This window comes from Chelmon rostratus, chromosome 13 (genome assembly GCF_017976325.1).
Source record: "Chelmon rostratus isolate fCheRos1 chromosome 13, fCheRos1.pri, whole genome shotgun sequence".
Lineage (NCBI taxonomy): Eukaryota > Metazoa > Chordata > Actinopteri > Chaetodontiformes > Chaetodontidae > Chelmon > Chelmon rostratus.
In genome coordinates this window covers 26,548,282-26,571,576 of record NC_055670.1, presented here as the reverse complement: position 1 = coordinate 26,571,576, position 23,295 = coordinate 26,548,282, and the positions used below count along the sequence as shown (strand labels likewise).

The 23,295-nt window shown below is 47.0% G+C and overlaps 2 protein-coding genes across 7 annotated transcripts; one reads left to right on the top strand and one right to left on the bottom strand.

Annotated features, from left to right (window-relative positions):
- Positions 1–866: 866 nt before the first annotated feature.
- On the top strand, positions 867–18,002 carry LOC121615815 (serine/threonine-protein kinase Nek5). Of its 6 annotated transcripts, none has more exons than XR_006007281.1 (24): positions 867–975; positions 2,362–2,498; positions 3,360–3,456; positions 3,549–3,646; positions 3,758–3,841; positions 4,147–4,217; positions 5,128–5,214; positions 7,794–7,848; positions 8,517–8,630; positions 10,366–10,452; positions 10,947–11,016; positions 11,799–11,911; positions 12,168–12,220; positions 12,313–12,468; positions 13,176–13,254; positions 13,848–13,961; positions 14,366–14,446; positions 15,196–15,297; positions 15,423–15,542; positions 15,760–15,879; positions 15,955–16,126; positions 16,342–16,437; positions 16,529–16,782; positions 17,005–17,144. XR_006007281.1 is itself a non-coding variant. In XM_041950261.1 (24 exons), exons 2-24 carry the CDS (start codon positions 2,376–2,378, stop codon positions 17,297–17,299), a joined length of 2,406 nt encoding a protein of 801 aa, XP_041806195.1. In that variant the 5' UTR covers positions 867–975; positions 2,362–2,375; the 3' UTR covers positions 17,300–18,002. The 6 variants fall into 6 exon arrangements, 5 of the variants coding, with proteins under 5 accessions (XP_041806195.1, XP_041806194.1, XP_041806196.1 ...); XM_041950261.1 differs by having other exon boundaries at positions 15,489–15,542; positions 16,529–16,613; positions 17,005–18,002; XM_041950260.1 differs by having other exon boundaries at positions 16,529–16,613; positions 17,005–18,002.
- LOC121615817 (GDP-Man:Man(3)GlcNAc(2)-PP-Dol alpha-1,2-mannosyltransferase-like) lies at positions 17,901–23,066 on the bottom strand. The gene is made up of 6 exons (XM_041950265.1): positions 22,989–23,066; positions 22,578–22,799; positions 21,688–21,890; positions 21,322–21,490; positions 20,142–20,788; positions 17,901–19,543 (listed from the first exon to the last, which is right to left on the bottom strand). The coding sequence occupies exons 1-6, from the start codon at positions 23,042–23,044 to the stop codon at positions 19,260–19,262; spliced, it is 1,581 nt and encodes a 526-aa protein (XP_041806199.1). The 5' UTR covers positions 23,045–23,066; the 3' UTR covers positions 17,901–19,259.
- Between the last annotated feature and the right edge of the window lie 229 nt (positions 23,067–23,295).

Sequence of the window (23,295 nt, the reverse complement as noted above, 5' to 3'; positions counted from 1 at the left end):
GTACTGCAGCTCAGAGGGAAATAAAGCATTTTTTATACCACAGATTATTTCCTCGTTATTTTATTTATTAAACTTTTACATGCAGAGACGAACAGATCACAGAGTGCATAATTTAAGATGAAAACACACGTATGGAAAGAAATTAGCTCCACGACACCAACAGCACAACGTTACCTATTAAAGCCTGATAACATAATAAAATGTGTGATCATTTAACAGCAGGAGCGATTTCTCTCTATAATAAATACTTTTACTGTTTGTGCTTTAAGTTCATATTGCCGATAATACTACTGTACTTTTACTTAAGTACTTTAATTAGAGTACTAGTTTTACTCAGTTAATCCAACACAATTTGAATAAAAAAATTAATTGAATCAGAAATCAGAAATCAGATGAAACCTGGTAAAAGCTCCACACAAAGCCGGTCAGGGGGTGTGAATACATCATCATTCAGTCTTTGTGTGTAACTTATTTCTGATTGTTTTCATGATCAATCAGTTGATCATTTGGTCTAAAATGCCTATAAAAACAGTTCAAAAGTCAAAAACATTCACTTTTCAAGCACATCGAAGCTGGAGTCAATGAACAATTTGGCCTGATCAATTGCAAATTAATTATCAAGTAATCAGTTGCAGCTTTTGTAGCGAGTTAAAATATTAAAATTAAACTACAGAACATCTCAGTACTATAAAGTCACTGCTGAGTCCTTTGATTATTGTTATAGACATATCAGCTGTCTGTTATCAGAAACTGAGTCTTACTTACTGATTATTAGATTAATATGCTGATAATTGAGATGTTTGATCGCGCTAGATCGACTACAACTCCCAGCATGCCTTGCGGTTCCCCCCTCGAGCTTGCCGTACTGAACAGAGGAGTGTTTGACCGTCTTCAGACTTTAACCGGCTGTTTTACTTCTTGTCTTTGTTTCACGATGTGACTTCTCCTCCTGAGAACAAGAGAAGTTTATAGAAGGTAAGACCAGACTGTTATCTGACAATAAGTACCAGAAAAACGGCATTTTCTATCTGAAAGTGAACTCATGTTAGCATGCTAACGTGAAAGCTAGTCGCCGTGTTTCTGTGTCCATGGCAACCGGCTCCTTCCGCCGACCCAACGCTGAAAACTCACCGCGTTTTATCTCCTCTGCAAACTTTTAATTAGAAGTTAAATAATGTCACAGCAGCGTCCAGAAGCTCATATTTTACCTCATCTACCGGCTCATAATATCCGTTCTCACCACTGGTGCAGAGTACAAATTTGAGGTACTTTTACTTTAGTCTTTTCTTTTCATGATACTTCCTACAGTACTTCTACTGCACCACATCTCAGAGGGAAATAATTAACTTTTAACTCCTCTACATTTATCTGACAGCTCACTAACTGAACTACTTTACTACTTACTCTCAAAACAAACGAGGAGTTTAGAAGATGTTGTTTTGTTATAAATTAAACTCCAACAAGTACTTTATACAAGATTCAAGATTCAAAAGTCTTTATTGTCATTGAGCATGACATGTCAATGAAATGTTCATTGAAACCCCCATGTTAGAAACAGATAATAAGAAGATAAGAAAGATTAGAAAGAATAAAATTAAGATAACTACAATAAAATAAACCAACATGCAATATAAATATTCGTAAAAGCAATTAAAAATATACAAGAATGAAAATATAATAAATCAATAAAATATACTAATCAATAAACAATAAAAAATGGAAGTGAAATGTGCCAACAGAATAAAATATACCAGTGAAATGTACCGACAGCAGCTGAAATATACTAAAATGTATACAAACAGTAAACAATAAATTATACAAGTACAGCTGAAAAAAAAAACCCCAAGTCCATTAATCAATCAGTGGACTGACAGATAATCAATGATCATCTATTGATGAAGTTTCAGTGATTGTTGATGTTTGATTTGCTGCTTTTCCTCTCAATGATCTGAATGATCTGAATGTGTTTGTAATAATGTGGAGCTTTGGACTAAACAAACACTGTGAAGGCGTCACTTTGGCCTCATCGTCACCACATTTCTCACTATTTTCACAATGTTTCCAAACCGATCGATCGATCGATTAATGGAGGAAATAATCAGCTGATTGATCCAGAATGAAAAGAATCGTTCAATTATAGTACAATATTGTGGTGCTTGGACTTTACTTAAGTGTTTTCATTTTATCCTACTTTGTACTTTAACTCCACTACATTATTGTATTTTTACTGCACCACATCGATTGACCAGCTGCAGCTCCACCAGGGGAGGAGGAAGTACTCAGACTCTTTACTTTAATGTCAGTGTTTTTTACTGTTCAGCTTCAGCAGTTTTCTTGCAGCTTTATTGTGTCCCGTTGCAGGTCCTCCAGGTGTTATGGACAGCTATGAGGTCATCCGTCAGATCGGAGAGGGGGCGTTCGGTAAAGCCTTTCTGGTCCGCCACAGAGGGGCGGGTGGAGACAGGCAGTGTGTGGTCAAACAGATCGACCTCAGAAAGGTACGACAGCAGCATGTCGACAGTTTCTCACCAACTCGTGGTCATTTTAGCCGTTCACTGACCCTGACAGACATGTTGACTGTGCAGGTGTGCTGAACTGATCAGAGATCAGAGACCTTCCACCACATGAGAAACGGCCATTCATCACTTTCACACTTCTGTTTCTAACGTGTTCATTATTGAGCTTCAGAAGCGCTGGTGGGTGGACAGAGCCAGGCTAACTGTTTCCCAAATTTATGCTAAGCTAAGCTAACCGGCTGCTTGCTGTAGCTTCAGACAGACATGAGAGAGGAATCAGTAATCACATTTAACTCTCAGCTGGAAAGACACAAAGAGTTTTTCCCCAAATCTTTGCTTTAGGTGAGGTTTTCAATGGTGGAATGTATTTTTACATCATATCAGTACTTTAGATAAAGGATCAAAGTCTAACTCTGGTTTATTTATTAATTCACAGGTTTATTTAACAAGGCAGTGCTCATTAGTTAACACTGCTGTACAGGAGCCAGAGTTAGCCAAAATCTGAAGCTTCGAGGTTTCATCTGCAGGACGACTTTCTTTCTTTGTTCTCTTTGTCAGTATAAGTCGACCTCTGCAGGGCGAGACAGGCTGCAAGTTCCTACAGAAGTTACGTCCACGTGTCCATCAGAGTGCGGTTATCCTCCCGATCACAGACTGTGAGCTGTGTGTGAAAGCTCTGTGCGGCCTCTCAAAGCACCGCCCAATAAATATCAAATCATTGTAAAGATGTGGAAACATCCAGAGAGCTCATGAAGTCAGCCAGCTGTTGTCCAGCTGTGTTAGCTTCAGGTTCCTGTTACAGCTCATTAACGTTGACGGCTCTGTGATGTGTTCACTGCTCAGATGTCAGCGAGGGAAAAGGAGGCGTCCAAGAAAGAAGCGACGCTGCTGTCGAAGATGAAACACCCCAACATCGTCGCCTTCATCGACTCGTTTCAAGGTGAGCGCAGCTCCACACTGGCCATGTGACCCCGACCTCAGGTGTCAGAGTGTGTACTGTTCCTGTGTGTGTGTGTGTGTGTGTGTGTACAGAGAGTGGCAGCCTGTACATAGTGATGGAGTTCTGTGATGGAGGAGATCTGATGAAGAAAATCAACCTGCAGAGAGGAGTCCCCTTCACTGAGGAGCAGGTACGCACACACACCACACACACACACACACACACACACACACACACACACACACACACACTTCCTCCCCCATCCTGAGGAAGTCATGTGGTCTTTATGTGTGCTCCTCAGGTCCTGGACTGGTTTGTTCAGATCTGTCTGGGCCTCAAACACATCCACAACAGGAAGATCCTCCACAGGGACATCAAAGCTCAGGTATCTGCCCCACGACGCTGCTGCACGCTCACTTCACTCACTTCATTGATTGATCGATCGATCGATTGATTGATTGATTCACTTCATTCACTGTGAGAAGCAGCTCTGATGGATCATCAGTTCACCTTCAGACAAAACCTTGTGAACCAAACTGTCCACAGAGTGAAACACAACTGATCACATTCACTGAAACTGAGCCTTGTACCCCACTGACACACACACACACACACACACACACACACACACACGTCCAGTCACTGTTCTCTGCTGGTACACAAACGTGCTCTCATTCCCCTCTCGTCTAGAATATCTTCCTCACCAACGGAGGGATGAAAGCAAAGCTGGGGGACTTTGGCATCGCAAGAATGTTGAATAAGTAAGTCAGTGTCATCTTCACACACACACACACACACACACACACACACACACACACACAGGGTGCAGCTGTTTGTCACTGAGCGGTCTGAAACACATGGAAGACCTCCAAACAAGTCATTATCGTTCCACAAACTGTCGACCAGGACATGTAAACACAGTCCGCCTGTAAGACTGAACTGAGGGAACGAATCTACGTCCTGTTAATACTGTTTAGTTTTTAGATTTCTACTGTTTCCTGTTAGAGGAGAGACCGAGATAAGACCTAGTGGAAGGTAACTAAGTACGTTTACTCAAGTCAGTGGAGCACAGATCAGATAAATGAAAAAGAAATGAGAGAGATGACCTTACTGCAGAAATAAATAAGAAATGTCAGTCATTTGTGTTTGTCCTTTTTCAGCCTGACACGAAGCAGATCAGGGGTTTTCCCAGTTTGTGGAAGAACTTGACCGGTCAGGTTGCAGCTTGGCTAATGAGCTAACCTGCGTAGCCTCTTACAGTCCAGCCTGTTGCAGAGCAGTGGGCTCAGTTTTATCAGCCTGTGTCTCTCTTAGCTCAGTCAGCTGCAGTCTGAGGGCACTGACTCAGAGGAGGTGTTGTAGCTCAACACATTAATCTTTCACAGTCTCATATTTGCATATATTGTTGCACAGAAAGAGGACTTTGGATTTTGTCCCTCATCATTTGCATTGGAAGTATTTTTAGAAGTGATTTAATGTCCAGTATAACTGGAAGAATACGAGGTCACCTGACGTGAAAAACTGTGAACGGACCAATAAGAATATTTGTGCTTCCACAGCAGCTCTGTCTCTGACGAATGTTTGTGGACATAAAAACTCCAGTCTGTAGACAAACGTCTTTAAAATGTGTTTGAGGCTTCTCTCTCTGACTGAGTGTGACTGTCTGTGCAGCACCATGGAGCTGGCCAGGACCTGTGTCGGGACGCCATACTACCTCTCCCCAGAGATCTGTGAGGGTCGACCCTACAACAACAAGACGTACGTATGTCGCGACTCTGGACCGGCTGCAACGTCCACAGCCTCGGACACACAGCTGTGTGTTCTGTATCACTTCCTGTTCGTACGACATGCTAACACACTGCATCATCATGACCATCGTCATCCTCAGCTGACGACCTGGACGTAAAGACGCTGTCCTTTGTCCTGGGGTTGAAGCTGTCCAGCTGCCTGACTGACAGACTTCACTGATTTGTGTCTTTACTGTCAAACATTAAGTTTCACAGTGACATCAGGAGTGAAACGTCTTTGAGAAGACGTCAAACAGAACGGAACATAACGTGGAAACATTTCCCGCACGCAGCTGCTAGCGTCGCACTCTGAGTATTTCCATTTTGTGTAGTTTTAATACTTCTACTCTGCATCTAAGAGGTGAATATTGTACTTTTTACTCGACTACATTTGTCTGACAGCTTTAGTTACTAGTTACTCTCAGATTCCTTTCAGTCCAGTGAAAAGCTCGTATCTCCACTGAAGGATGAAGTTTTCCTTCATGTCTTCTTCAGCTAAATAAAGTGTTTAAAAAGCCTCTTGGATCAGCTGAAAATGCTTCGTCACAGAGCTGAAAACAGGCTGTTTTTCTGAGATACGAGGTTCTCACAGGACAAACATGTGATGATCTTCTAGAATATGAAGCATCGCTGTAGATTAAACCAGCCGACAGGATATAAAGTAGTTCAAACATCCACATTAATGCAGCAGGAATATTAATCCACAAACATCAGAGATGATGAGAAACACTGACAGGAACATTTACTGATACACCAACACTCTGAGTACTTTAACTACGTTCTGCTGATAGTACTAGGTTTTGAATGCCAGACCTGTACTTGTAGTGGGGTATTTACACAGTGTGATACTGGTACTTTTCCTTCAGAAAAGGATCTGAATACTTCCTGCACCAGTAGCAGGGTATATTCCATAAACAGGATGTGAAGTCACACGTTTGTGTTTTTAGTTTTGGAGAAGAAAAGTGAAAGTTAACTCTGAAGCTGCAGACTGACACACGTCTTCAACATGTGCAGACAAACAAAGCTCCGCCGCCCTGATGTGGCTTGTTATAGTGGCTGAGCTGTGATTGGACAACGAGTGCTTGGGGGAGGGGTTTGTGCAGAGAGCAGCTTCCTCTTTTTATTTTTATGGTCGTGATAAGAGCGACTCGTTCCATAATCAGACTTTCATCACCTGCTCGCACTGCACCACATCAACAGCATGTACAAACACATGCAGAGACAGCAGGGACGTCTGAGACCAGCTGTCTGTCCCTGTGTCCAGGCCGAGACTGTCTCTGTGTCCAGACCAACACTGTCTCTGTGAGTCCAGGCCAAGACTGTCTCTGTGTCCAGACCAACACTGTCCCTGTGTCCAGGCCAAGACTGTCTCTGTGTCCAGACCAAGACAGTCTCTGTGTCCAGACTAACACTGTCTCTGTGTCCAGACCAAGACTGTCTCTGTGTGTCCAGACTAACACTGTCTCTGTGTGTCCAGACTAACACTCTGTCTCTGTGTCCAGACCTAGACAGTCTCTGTGTCCAGACTAACACTCTGTCTCTGTGTCCAGACCTAGACTGTCTCTGTGTCCAGACTAACACTCTGTCTCTGTGAGTCCAGACTAACACTGTCTCTGTGTGTCCAGACTAACACTCTGTCTCTGTGTCCAGACCAAGACTGTCTCTGTGTGTCCAGACTAACACTGTCTCTGTGTGTCCAGACTAACACTCTGTCTCTGTGTCCAGACCTAGACAGTCTCTGTGTCCAGACTAACACTCTGTCTCTGTGTCCAGACCTAGACTGTCTCTGTGTCCAGACTAACACTCTGTCTCTGTGAGTCCAGACTAACACTCTGTCCCTATGTGTCCAGACTACCTCTCTGTCCCTATGTGTCCAGACTACCTCTCTGTCCCTGTGAGTCCAGACTAACTCTCTGTCCCTATGTGTCCAGACTAACTCTCTCTGCTCTACTGAACTCTTGTTTTGATACAACCGAGGTCAGAGTTCCTTCCTCCTTCCCACACAGATGTGCTTGGGTTGCTGCGCAGGATCCAGCAAATTACTGGGAAGTGGTAGCGAAGTGAAAGTGAAAGCGTTCGGTTGTTAATATAAACATGGTGCCTTCTCATCGCTTTCCTGATAACAGCAGCTATTCCAGATAGAGAATGTGGACAGAAGTGTGGACGTGGATATAACGCTTTGATCATGAAGCCTAATGTTCCTCTACGGTCAGTGTAGTGTGTGAACTCTGCAGACTGGAGCCTCTGTTAACAGTGTCAACTGGAGCTTCACGTTCTGGTCTTGTTTCTGGTGTTGAGGACTTTAGCTCAGGGGACTGGGATCATGGTGGGATAATGTGCCCCAGCCCTTCTGGTTTATGAAGAAATATGTCAAGTTACACAAGATGTACTATAAAAGCTGTTTCATGGTGACCTCATAGAGTACACTCCCTGATCCTGTCCAGTTTCAAACATCCACACTGTGTGTGTGTGTGTGTGTGTGTGTGTGTGTGTGTGTGTGTGTGTGTGTGTGTGTGTGTGTGTGTGTGTGTGTGTGTGTCCTCTCTGCAGGGATATCTGGTCTCTTGGCTGCGTCCTGTATGAACTCTGCACCCTGAGGCATCCAGTAAGCTGCACCACACCCAGCACATCAGCAGCTGCTTCACACAAACAGCTGAAACCTCCAAGGCTCTGCTAACACTGAGCTGAGGCTGGCACTCAGCTAATGCTAACACTGAGCTGAGGCTGGCACTCAGCTAATGCTAACACTGAGCTGAAGTTGACACTGAGCTAATGCTAGCATTGAGCTGAAGCTAACACTGAGCTACTGCTAGCACTAAGCTGAAGCAGACACTGAGCTGAAGATGACACTGAGCTAATGCTACCACTGAGCTGTGGCTGGCACTCAGCTAATGCTAGCACTGAGCTGAAGCTACCACTGAGCTGAAACTGACACTGCGCTAATGCCAGCATTGAACTGAAGCTAAAACTGAGCTAAAGCTATTACTGAGCTGGCACTCAGCTAATGCTGACACTGCGCTGTCATCTAGCACTAATGCTAATTTAGCCGCAGTGGGCCCTCACACAGTAATGCAGAAAAAAAACACGACTAAGACAAATATTGCTGCCACTAACAATTATTTTCATTATCAAACGATCAGCGGGTTTATTTCACAAAAATCAATTGTTTGTTTATCAATATGTAATAATAATTGAAATAATTGAAAATTAATTTCAACAGCCAGAGATGAAGCATGTGATAGCATGTGATACTCCACCTGTCTTCACCTGCAGTTTGAGGGCAGCAGTCTGCAGCAGCTGGTCAGTAAAATCTGCAGGGGGCGCTGCAGTCCAGTACCCAGCCGCTACTCCTACGACCTTCGCCTGCTGGTCACCCAACTCTTCAAGGTCAGACGGTCTGATGACTTGAACTTGGACTCTGATGACTCGGACTTGGACTCTGATGGCTCTGACTTGGACTCTGATGACTCTGACTTGGACTCTGATGACTCAGACTTGGACTCTGATGGCTCGGACTTGGACTCTGATGATTCGGACTTGGACTCTAATGACTCGGACTTGGACTCTGATGGCTCTGACTTGGACTCTGATGACTCGGACTTGGACTCTGATGACTCTGATTTGGACTCTGTTGACTCGGACTTGGACTCTGATGACTTGGACTTGGACTCTGATGACTCAGACTTGTACTCTGATGGCTTGGACTTGGACTCTGATGGCTTGGACTTGGACTCTGATCACTCAGACTTTGACTCTGATGGCTTGGACTCTGATAACTCGGACTTGGACTCTGATGACTCAGACTTGGACTCTGATGGTTTGGACTCTGATGACTCAGATTTGGACTCTGATGGTTTTGACTCTGATGGCTTGGACTTGGACTCTGATGACTCGTCCTGGACTCTGATGACTCGGACTTGGACTCTGATGGTTTGGACTCTGATGGCTTGGACTTGGACTCTGATGGCTTGGACTTGGACTCTGATGACTCAGACTTGGACTCTGATGGCTTGGACTTGGACTCTGATGACTCAGACTTGGACTCTGATGGTTTGGACTCTGATGGTTTGGACTCTGATGACTCGGACTTGGACTCTGATGACTCAGACTTGGACTCTGATGACTCAGACTTGGACTCTGATGGTTTGGACTCTGATGATTTGGACTCTGATGACTCGGACTTGGACTCTGATGACTCAGACTTGGACTCTGATGACTCAGACTTGGACTCTGATGGCTCGGACTTGGAGACTGTGTTGGTTTCTGTGTTGTAACTCTTCAAACGGAGAAACTTTGATGTGACATTTTCAGATGTTGTGTTTTCAGTTGTGGTGTCCTTCGTGATTATCGAACTTCAGAAACCATCACGAGTTTCTGTCCATGAAAAGATAAATTGTAACAGATAAGACATTAAACCAGGACAGAAATAGGAAACTATGGTAACAGTTACTGGTTCCTCCTGATGTTTTCCAGCTTGTCATTCAGCTGTTTCCTTTAATCACCCACTGAGTTCTCTGAGTTCAGACTGTAAAACGTGTTTTTGAGTGCGAGGATGTCAGGAAACAGTCTGAGCTGCTGTTCAGGATGTTGGCCCGAGCTGCTTCCATTGTCTCCAGGAGACACTGCGGCCTGCAGACTGGTGGTGTTAGTGGAAATACTTCAAAATGTTTGCTGGTTTTTACGAACCTTCACGTCTAAAGTAACACGATGAAAACCTCCGAGTGGAAAGTTTGCTGCTGTTGTTCAGTGTAGAGAAAGTACGTGTCTCACACATCACGCCTCTGTCAGTGAGTTTCAGTCGCTATGACATCATCACTGCCTGGATTATCTGCACAGCTGTGACACTGAATGACTTTATGACAAATAATGAAGAAAAGCACCTTCTGCAGGTGGTGCAGGGTTCAAAGGTGATTTTTAGTGTTGGAATGTAACAAAGTACATTTACACCTGTACTAATACTACAAGTACTGCACTTAAGTAGAGGTATTTCCATTTCCTAACTTTGTACTTCTACTACACTAACTAATTGGGACATATTGTACTTTTACTCCATTACATCCATCTAACAGCTGTAGTTACTAGTTACTTTTCAGATTACAGTTTACCTCGCTGGTGGTTTCAGGTCAACCCCCGGGACCGTCCCTCCGTCAGCTCTGTCCTCAGGCGTCCCGTCCTGCAGAAGCACATCAGCAGACACCTGGACCCACAGGTGATGGATTTGATTGGGTCGCAGATCAGATTCATTGAAAGGTTTCCGGGGAGATCCACCAGATCAGCCCCAGATCAATACGACGTGATCTGGAGGTTTTTCTGCAGTACATGATGTGTTCTACAGACTGAAGAGTCCTCGGAGCAGAAACAGGATTCAGATTAAATGTGGGTGGAGCTGCTCGCAGCTGCAAAATAAATTGTGGATGTTGGTGAAACAGCTCCAGAAGGATCTTAGAAACAAAAATAAGAAATCAAACATTTAAAGACTCCTTCCTGCCCTCTTTTCTGGCCTGTAAGACTAAGGCAGCCCAGTTAAACACGTCAAAGTTAAACTGTCGACAGCCCCGGAAGCCACTTCATGAAAAATGGCAGTAATTTTAGTTAAAATCAGTCATAATTACATTTCAAAACTATGTGGTCAGTAGCTTGTGTGTGTGTGTGTGTGTGTGTGTGTGTGTGTGTGTGTGTGTGTGTGTGTGTGTGTGTGTGCAGGTGATGCAGGAAGTGTTCAGCCACACGATGCTGCATCGAAACAAAGCAGTAGCAGCAGCGAACAGACCAGGTGACACCGCACAGAAACATCACAGACACAATAACGTGACATCACACACAATAATGTAACATCACACACAGTAACATGTAGCGTCATGTAACAACCACTGCAGCTGTGACAGAAACTGAAGCTTCAACTGGTTTCAGTGGTCTGGTGTGGACTCTGGCGCCACCCAGTGGTTGTTTCTTGTTGTGTTTTGGTAAGTTACTGCGGCCTATTTTATTTTAGTTCATCTGTCTTTAAACAAACATGGTGCTCGCCTCACAGATGGCAGCTTACCTGTGTCTGATGCAGGTGACGGCGCACAGCCCTGATGTTCAGGAGCAGAAATCACATTAACCAAGTTTGATAGATATTCTAATTTCCTATTATTTAGCACATATTCATATTTGTTCAGTGAAATTTTTTGTGACCATTTTTAGTTTGCTGCTGGTGGAGAATTTAAGTTTGGTGTTTGTTTCATAAATACAAGAAGGACTCAAATAGACACTGAGTATTTTAGAGTATTTTAGAGTATTTTAATGAAGCTTCAACCCAACGTCTTTGTTTCTGAGTTCAAAATGTTTTGTTACATACAGAAATGTCATTTAGTTTTCTCTGCAGTCGTTCATTGATTTCATAAATGCAGCACATTATATTTAGTTTTTACAGCTTAAAGGCAGAAAAACGTGATATGCAGCGTTTTTTCATTTTAAATGGGGGGGTTTGCAGCCCCCAGTGTTTCCTGTACGGTGTCTTTGAGTGGTAAAGGTTGCCGACCTGCTCTGACCTGAGACTCTGCTGTCATTCAGAGAAGGTGCAGACGAGCAGACCTGCAGAGAGAGCCGGGGCCGCCGTGAAGAGACCGGCTGCTAAACCAGACTGGAGAGTCCCGCTCAGAGCCTGCACCCCGCCCCTCCACACAGTAATAATGATAGCAATGATAATACTGGGCCCACAGCAGCAGTACCACATGCTGTATACTCAGCATACAGCTCTGATCGAGTGTGTTCAGGTGTACGTGGTGCTGCTGCTGCTTGCCTTCATGTCACCTGATGACTGAAAGCTCTGAATAAAGTGAGGACCACTCTGGAACATGGACTGGGACTCTGTCTGTTCCCTGTGCTGTCAGATGTCACACTGCAGGTTTGTACTGATACTCTGTTTGTTCCTGATCGCAGCCTCTTCATCACAGAGCAGCAGACAGACAGGTGGCAGAGCAGCAGAGCCACAGGTGAGTTCAGTCAGTGTCATACAGGTGACCTCTTCATCAGTGATGGTGCAACATGTCGGCGAGCTTCATCTGGACTTCTGCTACCGGCGCAGGTTCGATGGGCAGCAGCCAGTCAGCCATTACCAGCACTACCACGCCCAGCTGGACGCCTTCAGGAGGAGGAACCAGGAGGATGTCCTTCCTCCTCCTCCTCCTCCTCCTGCTCTTCAGGAGCAATGTGAAGACCACCCTGTGGAACCGTACCAGCTGTCAGTGATTACCTGTTGTGATGGATGTGTTGTGAAGTGATGGCTTCCAGCTGCTCGATGTGTTTGACCACAGAACAGAGAAAAGGCAGGAAACTTCTGAGAGGCTGCAGCTGAAAATAATCGTTAATCAAAGTAGTTTAATTACATGAGTTTTCCATCAGTCGACTCATCGTTCCAGCTCTCTGTACACAGGCCAAAGTTACCCATCAGCCACCACCTGCAACAAACCGCTAGCTGCTAGCCGCTAGCTGCTCCACATGAACAGTTAGGATCTTGGTTTTCTTGATCAGAGTTAGGTGAGATGATTGATATCTGTCTGTTAAATATGGAGCCAGGAGACCATTAGCTTAGCTTAGCATAAAGGCAGGAAACAGTGAAAACAGCTCGTCTAGTCTACCAGCACATCTAAAACTCACTGACGAGCAGATTCTAATCTGAAAATAAAGGAACCCCTGCTTCCTGTCTCAGTGCTAAGATAACCGTCCACTGGCTGCAGCTTCATACGTCTTCCTGCAGACCTGAGAGGTTTTCAGTCTCCAGCTCCCAGAAAGAAACGCTGAACTCTGCCTTTCAGCCAGCAGTCTGTTTTATCTTGTTTTGGAGCTAACGTGGTGTTTCCAGTGTAGCTCATGTGTGACGTGTGCAGTTTAATCTGATGTTATGAACAGTATGAAGCACGTCTGTGTGTCTGCCTGCTCGTGTCTCAGTGTGGCTGCAGCTCGAGATGAATACCTGCAGAGGAGACGAGACGCCAACCAGAACAAGCTGAGGGCCGAGAGGCAGCTGGTGGGATTCTTACATGTTCATTTCATTATTAGCTGAGGGGGCACAGTAACTGTACACAGGAATTACTTCATTAATTACACGTCACAGGTGTGTTTGAAGAGTAACTGCAGTACTCCACATTAAAGAAGAGCAGACATGAGGACACTGTTCTGGAGGCTTGGTCACATGACTCACACCTGAAAGCCTCAACAGGAAACAGACTACACAGTATTTCATAGGCCTAGTGAGGGGAAAGTAACTGAATACATTTACTTAGGTACTTCAGTACAGCTTTGAGGTACCTGTAATGTGTTTCCATTTTACTTTATACTTGCGTCACCACATTTCAGAGGCAAATGTTGTACTTCTCTGCATTTCCCTGATTTAGAATCACACCTGGCAGTACAAACAGCAGAGTAAAAAAAACATTTACCAGCTTCACTAAAGTACCAGATCAAAGTACTTCTACTTCTTCTGCTGCACATTATAGAAATGATGACGAAACAGCAGCATTAAAAAGAGAAACATGAAGTCAGAACGAAGACTGCAGACAGTGAAGTGGTTCACCGTCAGTCATTTCCCATCATGCATCACCTGTCCTCTCTGACCATCAGGGCCTGCGTCCGTGTACAGCCGAGCACGACAGGAAGCCCGGCGGCCAGAAACAGGAAGTGAGACGACCTGAACACCAACATGCACCTCAGCACTGGAGGCAGGACGGCCAGCAGGTACACAGACACACCAGTGGGGCAGAATACTACGTACATGTACTCAAGTACAAGTAATAATCCAGTGATGTGATGTAGCATAATGGTAGAACAGCCACACAGGACATTTTCCTGCTTTTAGTACTCTGAATACTTTCAGTACATTTCCCTGATTATACTTTCACTTCAGTGGCGTTTTCATTGCAACAGAGTTGTTTACTTGTAGTATTTCTACAGTGAGGTATTAGTACTTTTACTTTAGCGAGGATTTGAATACTAGTGTGTCTGTGTGTGTGTAATAATGTGTGTGTGTGTATGTGTGTAATAATGTGTGTGTGTGTAATAATGTGTGTGTATGTGTGTGTATATATATGTGTGAGTGTGTTTGTGTGTAATAATGTGCGTGTGCGTGTGCGTGCGTGCAGGACTACCTGCGTCAGCTGGAGGTCATCAGACAGCAGTATCATCAGGAGATGAGGAAGATGAGGCTGAGAGTTGAAGCAGAGGTATGACTGCAGCCGTCAGAGTTGACGAGGTCTGTGTGTTTCTGATTGGTGGGCCTGATGCTGAATGACCCCCCCACAGCACAGACTGTACAGGTGTGATACTGTACGGGTACGAAGATCAAATGAAATGATGAATCAGAAGCAGCCACAAACAGCTCGGCTGCAGTCGACAGCCCCATACAGACTGGATCTGTTTCTGTAGGGGGGGGGGGCTGGCTTTAACATTACCTGCCACAATGACCTGCTGTTTCTGTGTGAACTGGCTGCTCCTCCTGTCAGAACCGAACAGAAGGCTCGAACATCTAACCTGCTAATCTGACCGATGCTAACGTGATAGCACTGATGTATGGGCCTGTTTGGGAACCAGTATGACAACAGCATGTGTTGTTTTAAAGCCAGCTCGGGGGGGGGGGGTTATCCTTCTCTTTACAGACTCTTCTTTCAGCTTGTATTTGTTTACATTTGATCATTTTTTCTGTGAACGTCAGAGATAACGATCTCCTCAGGAAGTGACGTCACGCTGAACGATATCGTTTTGACTCTGAGAAGGAGTGCGATGTTTGACTCAGATCTGCCCTCTGCAGTTCTCCTACAGACCAGATCCCGACATTTCCCCATGATTAAAATGTAATCACAGTGAAGATTTCACTCACACCTGCCGACAGGTTCATGGAGACACTGACATCACTGTGAATTTATTCCTGTTTTGACGTAATAAATATGTGTGCTTTGATTCTGTCGCGTGTCAGGATCAGCCACGACACAAACAACGGACCTTTGTGGTGGAGAAGCCCAGCGAGCCAGAACCTTCTGCAGACGGTGAAGAGCAGCAGAGAGCCACACCTGCACAGGTAAACGCTGACGAGAGAGTCAGACGAGGGTCGGTGCACGTGTTGGTCATTTTAACTCCATAAATAACAGTGAAGATGCTCTCAAAGGATGGTTTTGTTCTAAATAAGTGAGTCTGTGTCGTCAGGGAACACTGACCGTGAGGACCCTCAGTGTCTCACAGTGTCTTCACCTGTCTGTCCTCCTGCTGCAGGACGTTCAGGCAGCTTTGATGCACATCAGAGAGCAGAGAAGACACAAAGACAAGGTGAGACCAGATCAACCGAACAGGTCAGACCTCAAAGTTAGACCAGTCCTAAAGTCTGGGAACACAGCAGCTCTTCACTAATTCCACCTGTCGCTCCAGACTCAAACCGCTGGAATGATGGAGCTTAACAGGAAGTTCAAAGGTTTAGAGCAGAGACAGATCGAGGAGAGGACAGCGAGACGGTTCAGCGTTAAAGGTTTGTTTGTCTTTTCTGCAGAAAGGAATCATGTTTGAGATCCGGTTTGACGACGAAGGGATGAAAAAGGATGCAGAGGAAGAGGAAGAGGAGAGAAGAGAGGAACAGGAGAGAAGAGAGGAAGAGGAGGACAAGGAGGAGGCAAGTGACAGTTCTTTGTCCCTCTTCGTCTTCTTCTCTTTCTCTGTCTCATTCTGTCCTCGACTCCCCAAACAGGACGTGGACCCTCTGAACCAGACTCTGAGCTTCCAGGAGGGAGAAGAGTTGAAGCTCAGGGATTGGTCGCAGTTGAGGAGGGGGTGGAGCCAGAGGACTCCTCAGACTCTGTTGGACGCACTCGCCAACATGGACGTCAACTCCGTCTACAACAGCATGGTGGAGGCTGAGGGTGAAGTCCAGCTCACTGTTCTGTTGTTAGTGACCAGGATGAAAGATGTTCATCATTTTTGCTTTATGCTAAGCTAAAATGGTTAGCATAGCTTAGCCGTAGCTGTAGCTTTTAATCTGGAGGTGGCGCTGTTGTCTCCAGTTATCACACAGAGCTGTAAAGTCACTGGAGAGACAGTTGTTTGTACAGTATGTCACCTGTGCCCCCCCCCCCAGGTCGCAGGCAGTGGGTGGACGGCCCCCCCGACACCCTGCTGAAGGCTCTGGCTCAGGCTGAACTCACCTCATCGAGTCTGGACTCAGCGGCTGCAGGTCAAACATCACTCACAGCTGATTGGTCAGCAGGTGTTCACTTCACTGACCGGCAGAACTAGACTGACACGCTGAACTGTCTCACATGTAGAGCCGGAGACGGACCGAGCAGAGGAGGAGGAGGAGGAGGAGGAGGATGAAGAGCGTCTGGAGCCGAGGTCAGACGATGACGACACGTGAGTCAACCCGCCGTCTGTAGCTTCTGAGCGACAGCTGTGATCCGTGACACCGGCGCACTTCCTCTAACGATTGAATACAGTATAATGAATAGTCAAGAAACATCTGTTGAAATGAGCACATCTGGACCCTGAAGCGTGTGGATGAAGCAGCCAGCTCACCTCTCAGGTGAGCTCTGCTGACTGAATGTCGCTGCAGTGATACTTTGTATTTGCTGCAGCTGTGAAGACGTCACAGAAAGTCGCTGTTGATCAGATCATCCTGCAGTGCTGCTGACCTGATCGATCCTTCCTTACAAACATGTTTCAGAGTATTGATCAGCGTCCAGAAAACACTTGAGCCGGACGTACGAACGCTTTACGAACGCGTCGTTTTGTTTTCCTGCTTCAGGAACTTCGAGGAGTCGGAGGACGAGCTGAGGGAGGCGGTGGCAGACTCCATGAAGAACCTGTTTGTCCCGGAGGACGGGAGCTCGGACGAGGAGAGCACCGAGGGGAGGGCGGCGCTGCGTGATGGGACGGAGGACGGAGAGGACGGAGGCGCAGACTCTCAACAGATCCAGCCGGAGGTCGAGGAGTGGGACGCCGCCGCCAGACCGACCGGGGTCGTTTCCTGTGAAGGCGACGGTCGGTCTGAGTGTTCAGGTGATAACGCGGCTTTAAATACGCAGCATCAGACTTCCTGAGTGAACTTTGCTCAGAGTGAGCTGGACAGAAAGAGTCTCTGCTTGATTATTCAACTTTAACTGCATCAAATCTGCACCGAAAGTCTGATGAAGCAGAAGCTGAATGCTTCAGACGCTGCTGAGTCAGCAGACGAGCACTGAAGCATTCATGTTCTTCTGTTTCTTACTGTCAACGAATCCTCAAACCAACACAAGTGTGTCCGTTACAGCACTTTGACTTCCTGTCTGCGGCTCTCGGCTCATTGGTTCCTTCTAAAAACACTAACATTTTTAAAAACACCTCCCAAATATTTAGTTTGATGTTTAAAAGCTTCAGTAACACCAAACAGCTGCTCGCTGTAGTTTCCATCAGACAAACAGGAGGACACACAGCATCTGTTGGGACTACTTTCAGCAGCGGATGAATCCATCTGGTGCTGTTTGGTGGCATGTGTTCACGGTGATGAAGGAACGTGTCAGCCAGACTTCAGCTTCAGTGATGATTTCTGATCTCTTTCACTGGACAGGACGAGGCAACAGCGACGTCTGTGTTTGAACTCACGACAGTTAATGTGTGACGGTTTATTGTTTAAAGTTTCTCTGTGAAATAAACTCAAACATGGACGGATTTCAAAATAAAGCTTCTTTAATATTTCCATGGCTGGACCTCATGACAAACAGGAATGCAGGAAGTGAAACAACATCTGAACACAGACTCGTGGTTTAGTGACAGCGTCTTCATTTAACTCTTCGCTCTCTCTCACACATTTACTGGCTGTCGGCGGCGTCACATTAACACGTCCGTCTGTCTGTCTGGAACGTAACTTTATTTAAACACCTTTATGGTCTTCAAGTAATCTAATCCTAATCCTAATCAGAATCAAATGACAAAATTCATATTAGCTTCATTTCTGTACCGTGAGTCCAGCATGTTAGCTTAGCACAAAGACTGGAAGCAGGGGTACACCACTAGCCTAGCATAGCTAGCTGTCTGATTTACATGTGACATGACGGTGAAGCTGACGGGCTGGACTGAGTTCTGGACAGCAGCTGTTGGTCCTCCAGGCTGTATGAAGTCCAGGTCTCAGCAGGTTCCTGTTCACCTGAAGTTTCAGCTTCACTGGACACACACCATCAGTTGTGTGTGGAGGATGAGGAGGCTGTAACCTTCCTCACATGAAACTAACAGAATTGTCTGCTTTCCATCATGTTTCCTCTCTCGTGGATGTGTTAGCTATTAGCTTTCATGTATATCAGACGAACACAAAAACAGGAAGCTGTTGTCTTGTTTTCATACAGGCTAGCAGGTTCTTCTGCCTTTAGCCTCTGTGCTAAGCTAGGCTCTGCAGTTCCTGGACTGAGACATGAAATTAAGGATAATATTCTCATCGAACACCAGCTAAGAAGACAAACAAGCTATTCCCAAAATCTCGCAGCATGTCCACTTCAATCCAACCTCCTTCTGGGAAAAAGCCTCGTGAAGCCCGAGACGTCAGCAGTTTGATGACCACGATGCGACTGTACGTGCTGCTCACCTGATTCTCCACCTGCCTCACTGGAACTGATGTTAAAGCTCAACAGGTCTGAGCTCTGTGGAGGGAGAGCTCACAGACGTCTGCTGGTGTCGCTTCCAGCTCCTTCCAGATGCCACAAACTCTGTCTTCTACCCCTGAAAACACCTGAACTGACACTCACATGAGTTTGACACAAATGTCCCGTATGACTGATTCTGCTTGTTCATCTCGGTGGATTAGAAGGACAGTTTGAGATCTGTGTCCACCAGGAAGTCCTCTCCTTTATATTATTTTAAATGAAGGACGCTTCGTGTCACTCTTTTCTAGCAGCGCTGGAAGCTCAGCTTGTTTTAAACGTAGATACGACCCTCACTCTTCACCCCGTGTACCTGTGTGGCACTAATAAAAAACCCCATGACAGATAAAGTCCTGGTCCCTGGTGGACACCGAGCCTCGTCTGCTCTTCCTCATCGCTCCAGTTTACTCATCAGAGACTCCGTGGCAGCGAGGAAGCTATCCTCAAACTCCTGGTCGGAGAATCGCTCCACAGAGCGCCGGCCGTTACGTCGGATCTCCAGTCTGGCCGTCGGGGACAGCGACAGGATGGTCTCCATGGCAGCGGCGTAGCCGTCCTCGGTGTCGGCCAGGAAGCCCGTCCGTCCTCCTTCGTACGGCACCACGATGTCCAGCTTTGGACCTCCGGACTTATGAGCCAGAACGATGGTGCCTGCAGCCATGCACTCCACCACACCTGCAGAGAGAAGGTGAACGTCAGAAACAAACACTGATCTGATGGACGAGACTGGCCTGAGAGTCCAGAAACAACATGATACAGTCTTATAATGTCCTCTCTGTGTCTGAGAGTCTGTCCTGAAGGTGGCGCCAGAGGAAGAAACGCTGTTACATCAGAGGGGTTTGTTCATTTGTTCATTCTAGTATTTATTAAGGCCGACATTTAGCATGAACATTTGGGTATTTTAGCATGTTAGCATGTAGCATGTTTCCATGTGCACTGTTAGCATGTGTAGACGTACAGCTGTGAAGAGCCTCTGAGGTGATTAAGACACCATGAAATGAATCAAATACTTCAAAACCATTAAATGAAATGATGAAATAATCTAATATTTAAAATATTATTTCATGAAGGTTTAATTTAAAATGTTTCTACTGTGCAGTTTTATTTTTAACTCATCGTCTGGCTTGATTTTATACACCTGTGGCCATGGAAGTGATTGGAACACCTTATTTTTATTAAGGTGTACCTGCAGGATTTCTGACATCACTCTGACATCAGGTTTTTAGTTTCAGTGTAGACTGTGTGTGTGTGTGTGTGTGTGTGCTGTCCTCACCTATTCCAAAGTGCTCGTTCCACATGGTGTGCAGACCGATGGTGGCGTCCACCAGTTCTCTCTTCAGCTCCTCAAACGGCACGTTGAGTTTGAAGTGGACGCGGTCGGACACGTCCAGCTCCTGGCAGAGCCCCCGCAGCATCAGCACCCTCTCCTCGTCCTCCTGGTTCCTGCACCCGCCGATCAACACCAACCGCAGCGACTCCCGCCCCCCGGGCCCCTCCGCCTTCCTGTCCAGCAGCCTGCGAAACGCTCTGATCTGCAGCCGGTGGTCCTTCTCCGGCCTGAACTGACCCACCGACACGATGGAGTGGCACTTCCTGTCCCCTCCCGCTCCTCCATTCCCTTCCTCTCCGCTCCCCAGCTCCCGCCCGAGCTCCTCCCAGCCCTCCTCCGCCTCGTCTTCATCTTCCTCTTCCAGCGGGACGTCCAGGAAGGCCCTGACGTCGCAGGGCGGGTAGACCACGCAGGTGCGGCTCGGGGAGCGCCACAGAGCCAAGATGTGTCCCAGCGTCCAGGTGGAGTTCACCATGATGACGTCGCTGCAGGAGCCGGCCAGTCCGTACAGCAGAGCGAAGCAGCAGTAGTACACCACCTTGACCGCGCTCAGCACGGGGTTCCTGGAGATGAAGTCTGCGTTGTTGAATCTGGAAGGAGGAAGGAGGAAGGCAGGAGGTTGGTTTACTGTACGTCTGAACTAAACCGATCACAACTTCAAACGTCTTCTCTGCGTTTCAGCCTCCACAAAAACTGTTTCCTCCGTCCACAGCTGAGCTTCACCACCGTGGTCAGGACACCTGATCACACCTTTCATCAGCTGGTGTCCAGATCTAAAAGCAGTCAGCTGACTGGTGGTTACCACGTGACCGAGCCTGGTGCAATCAGCTGCATTAGAACAGTGTGAGTGTGTGTGTGTGTGTGTGCATGCGTGTGTGTGTGTGTGTGCGTGCGTGTGTGTGTGTGTGCGTGCGCGTATGTGTGAGAGTGCGTGTGTGTGGGGGTGTGTGAGTGTGAGTGTGTGTGTGTGTGTGTGTGTGCGTGCGCGCGTGTGTGAGAGTGCGTGTGTGCGCGCGTGTGCGAGTGAATGTGAGTGTGAGTGAGTGTGAGTGTGTGTGTGTGCATGCGTGTGAGTGCGTGTGAGTGCGTGTGTGTGTGTGTGTGTGTGTGTGAGCAGTGCTACCTGGGGTTCCTCTCTCGGACCACAGACAGCATGTCGGTGCTGACGGTGGGATAGTGAACGTAGCTCGCCACCTTACAGCCTGCCAGGTAGCGGAAGATGGGCAGAGTGAAGGCGTAGCCCATCGAGTCCACGTACAGGTCAGGAACGAATGCCGTGAGCGCCTCCCAGCCTGCAGCACACACACACACTGTCATAATAAAACCCTTCAGTCTATTAACTGTCTGTGGTCGTGGCAGCCTGTCTGTCTGCTGTGATGTGATGTAATGATCTGTGGTGAGTGACATCAGTATGAGCTCCCTGCTCTGAATTAAAACGACGCACATGTTGAACACGAACTAACAGACTGCGTCAGCACCAACTTCTTACCGAGAAACATGGAGCCGGCGCTCTGTCCCAGCAGGGTGAAGTGAGGGTAAGAACTGGCCTCCACCAGCACGCGGTGACGCAGGAAGACGAAGGCGACCGGTCGAGGCAGCGTGATGTTGAAACGCCGTCGGGCCCCTTCCACAATCTGCTCGCCCGTCACGCCCTGGTCGCCCGTGTAAACCACAAAGGAGACGCCGGGGTATCTGTGGCGGGGAGGGAAGCGTCAGATCAGCTGCAGTGATCTCTCGCAGTTTTGGTCGCCATGTGAATCCGCCTGGAGGTTCACTGTGAGCAGACCAGTTCTGTCTGATGCAGCGTTTCTGTGTGGCCATCAGTGGGGTGAAAACACCTGAGAATCCATTAAATATGGATCCAACAGCACACAATGTCCGCCTGGCTGAAAGTTTTCCCGTTCAGTTTAGTAACTGTGTGATTTCTGCTGCTTCTTAATCAGGTTTAACTTTTACTTCACTGAGGATTATTTCTAATATTCTTACACCTGTTTATAACATCAGAATAACCTGTACAGGTGTCAACACTGTTATCAAAAAGTCTCTCTTGATCTGTTGCTGAATGTGATTGGTCACATGAATTCATATGGAGTAAACACACAAAGACAGAATGACAAATCATGTATGGCCAAAAGTATGTGGACACCCGACCATCACGTGTCACATATGATTGTTGATCATAATTAACATGCTCCTCCAACAGCCTCCACTCTGCTGGGTCCAGTCTTAACCCAGTTCCAGTTCACTGGAAATAAGGAGGTCCAGACCAAACCAGGAAAACGGACCCAGACTCAAAGTATGTCAACAAGGATGTCCACATATTTTAGGCCGTCCATTATAAACAGGTGTCAGACAGACAGACAGCTGAATCCCGTGTACCGGTGCATGAGGGCCCTCAGGGAGCACCAGAGGACCCGCTCCCCGCCTCCTCCGGCGTTGCAGTACGGGTGGAAGAAGGCCACCGCGGGGCCGCCGTCCTGGGTCCGGCGGGCCTTGCGGCGGCCCTGCAGCCACATGCGGACCCCCAGCAGGAGCAGCAGCAGGACGAGGGTCAGGACCAGGCTAAGGTAGGCGCAGGGTACAACCAGGGACCACAGCAGCCTGAGGGGGGCAGACAGAGACAGGGACTGATGTGACACCAGCGGGACCGAGAGCAAGCGACTACAGCTGACGTTAGCCACCTAGCTAAACTAGCTAAAGCTAGCTGTCCGAGCCACAGTCCGGTATTAAACATGTTATCGGTGGAGTTCAGGAAGAGGGCCGCTGGGGGGGACGCTGTGGGACACTCACCTCATGAAATCACAGAAACACAGAGAAAAGTGCGGCTGGTGCTCCGGGCCTGCCATCTTCACATCACACAACAGTCGACGTTACACTTCCGGAAAGTGCTGTCACGTGACCGAGCTGCCGCTCTGCGACTGGCTCACGGTTTGTTTACCGACGTTAAAGACACGTGACAACCATTTCAAACAGTTACCTGTTTGCCACTCAGAGGTGCTGATGATCAGAGCTGCTGTTTCAGCACAGCAACAACACCCAGAGCCACTGACCCCCTTCATGGTCTCTGGTGGTGTTGACCCCTGATGATAGCATCGGT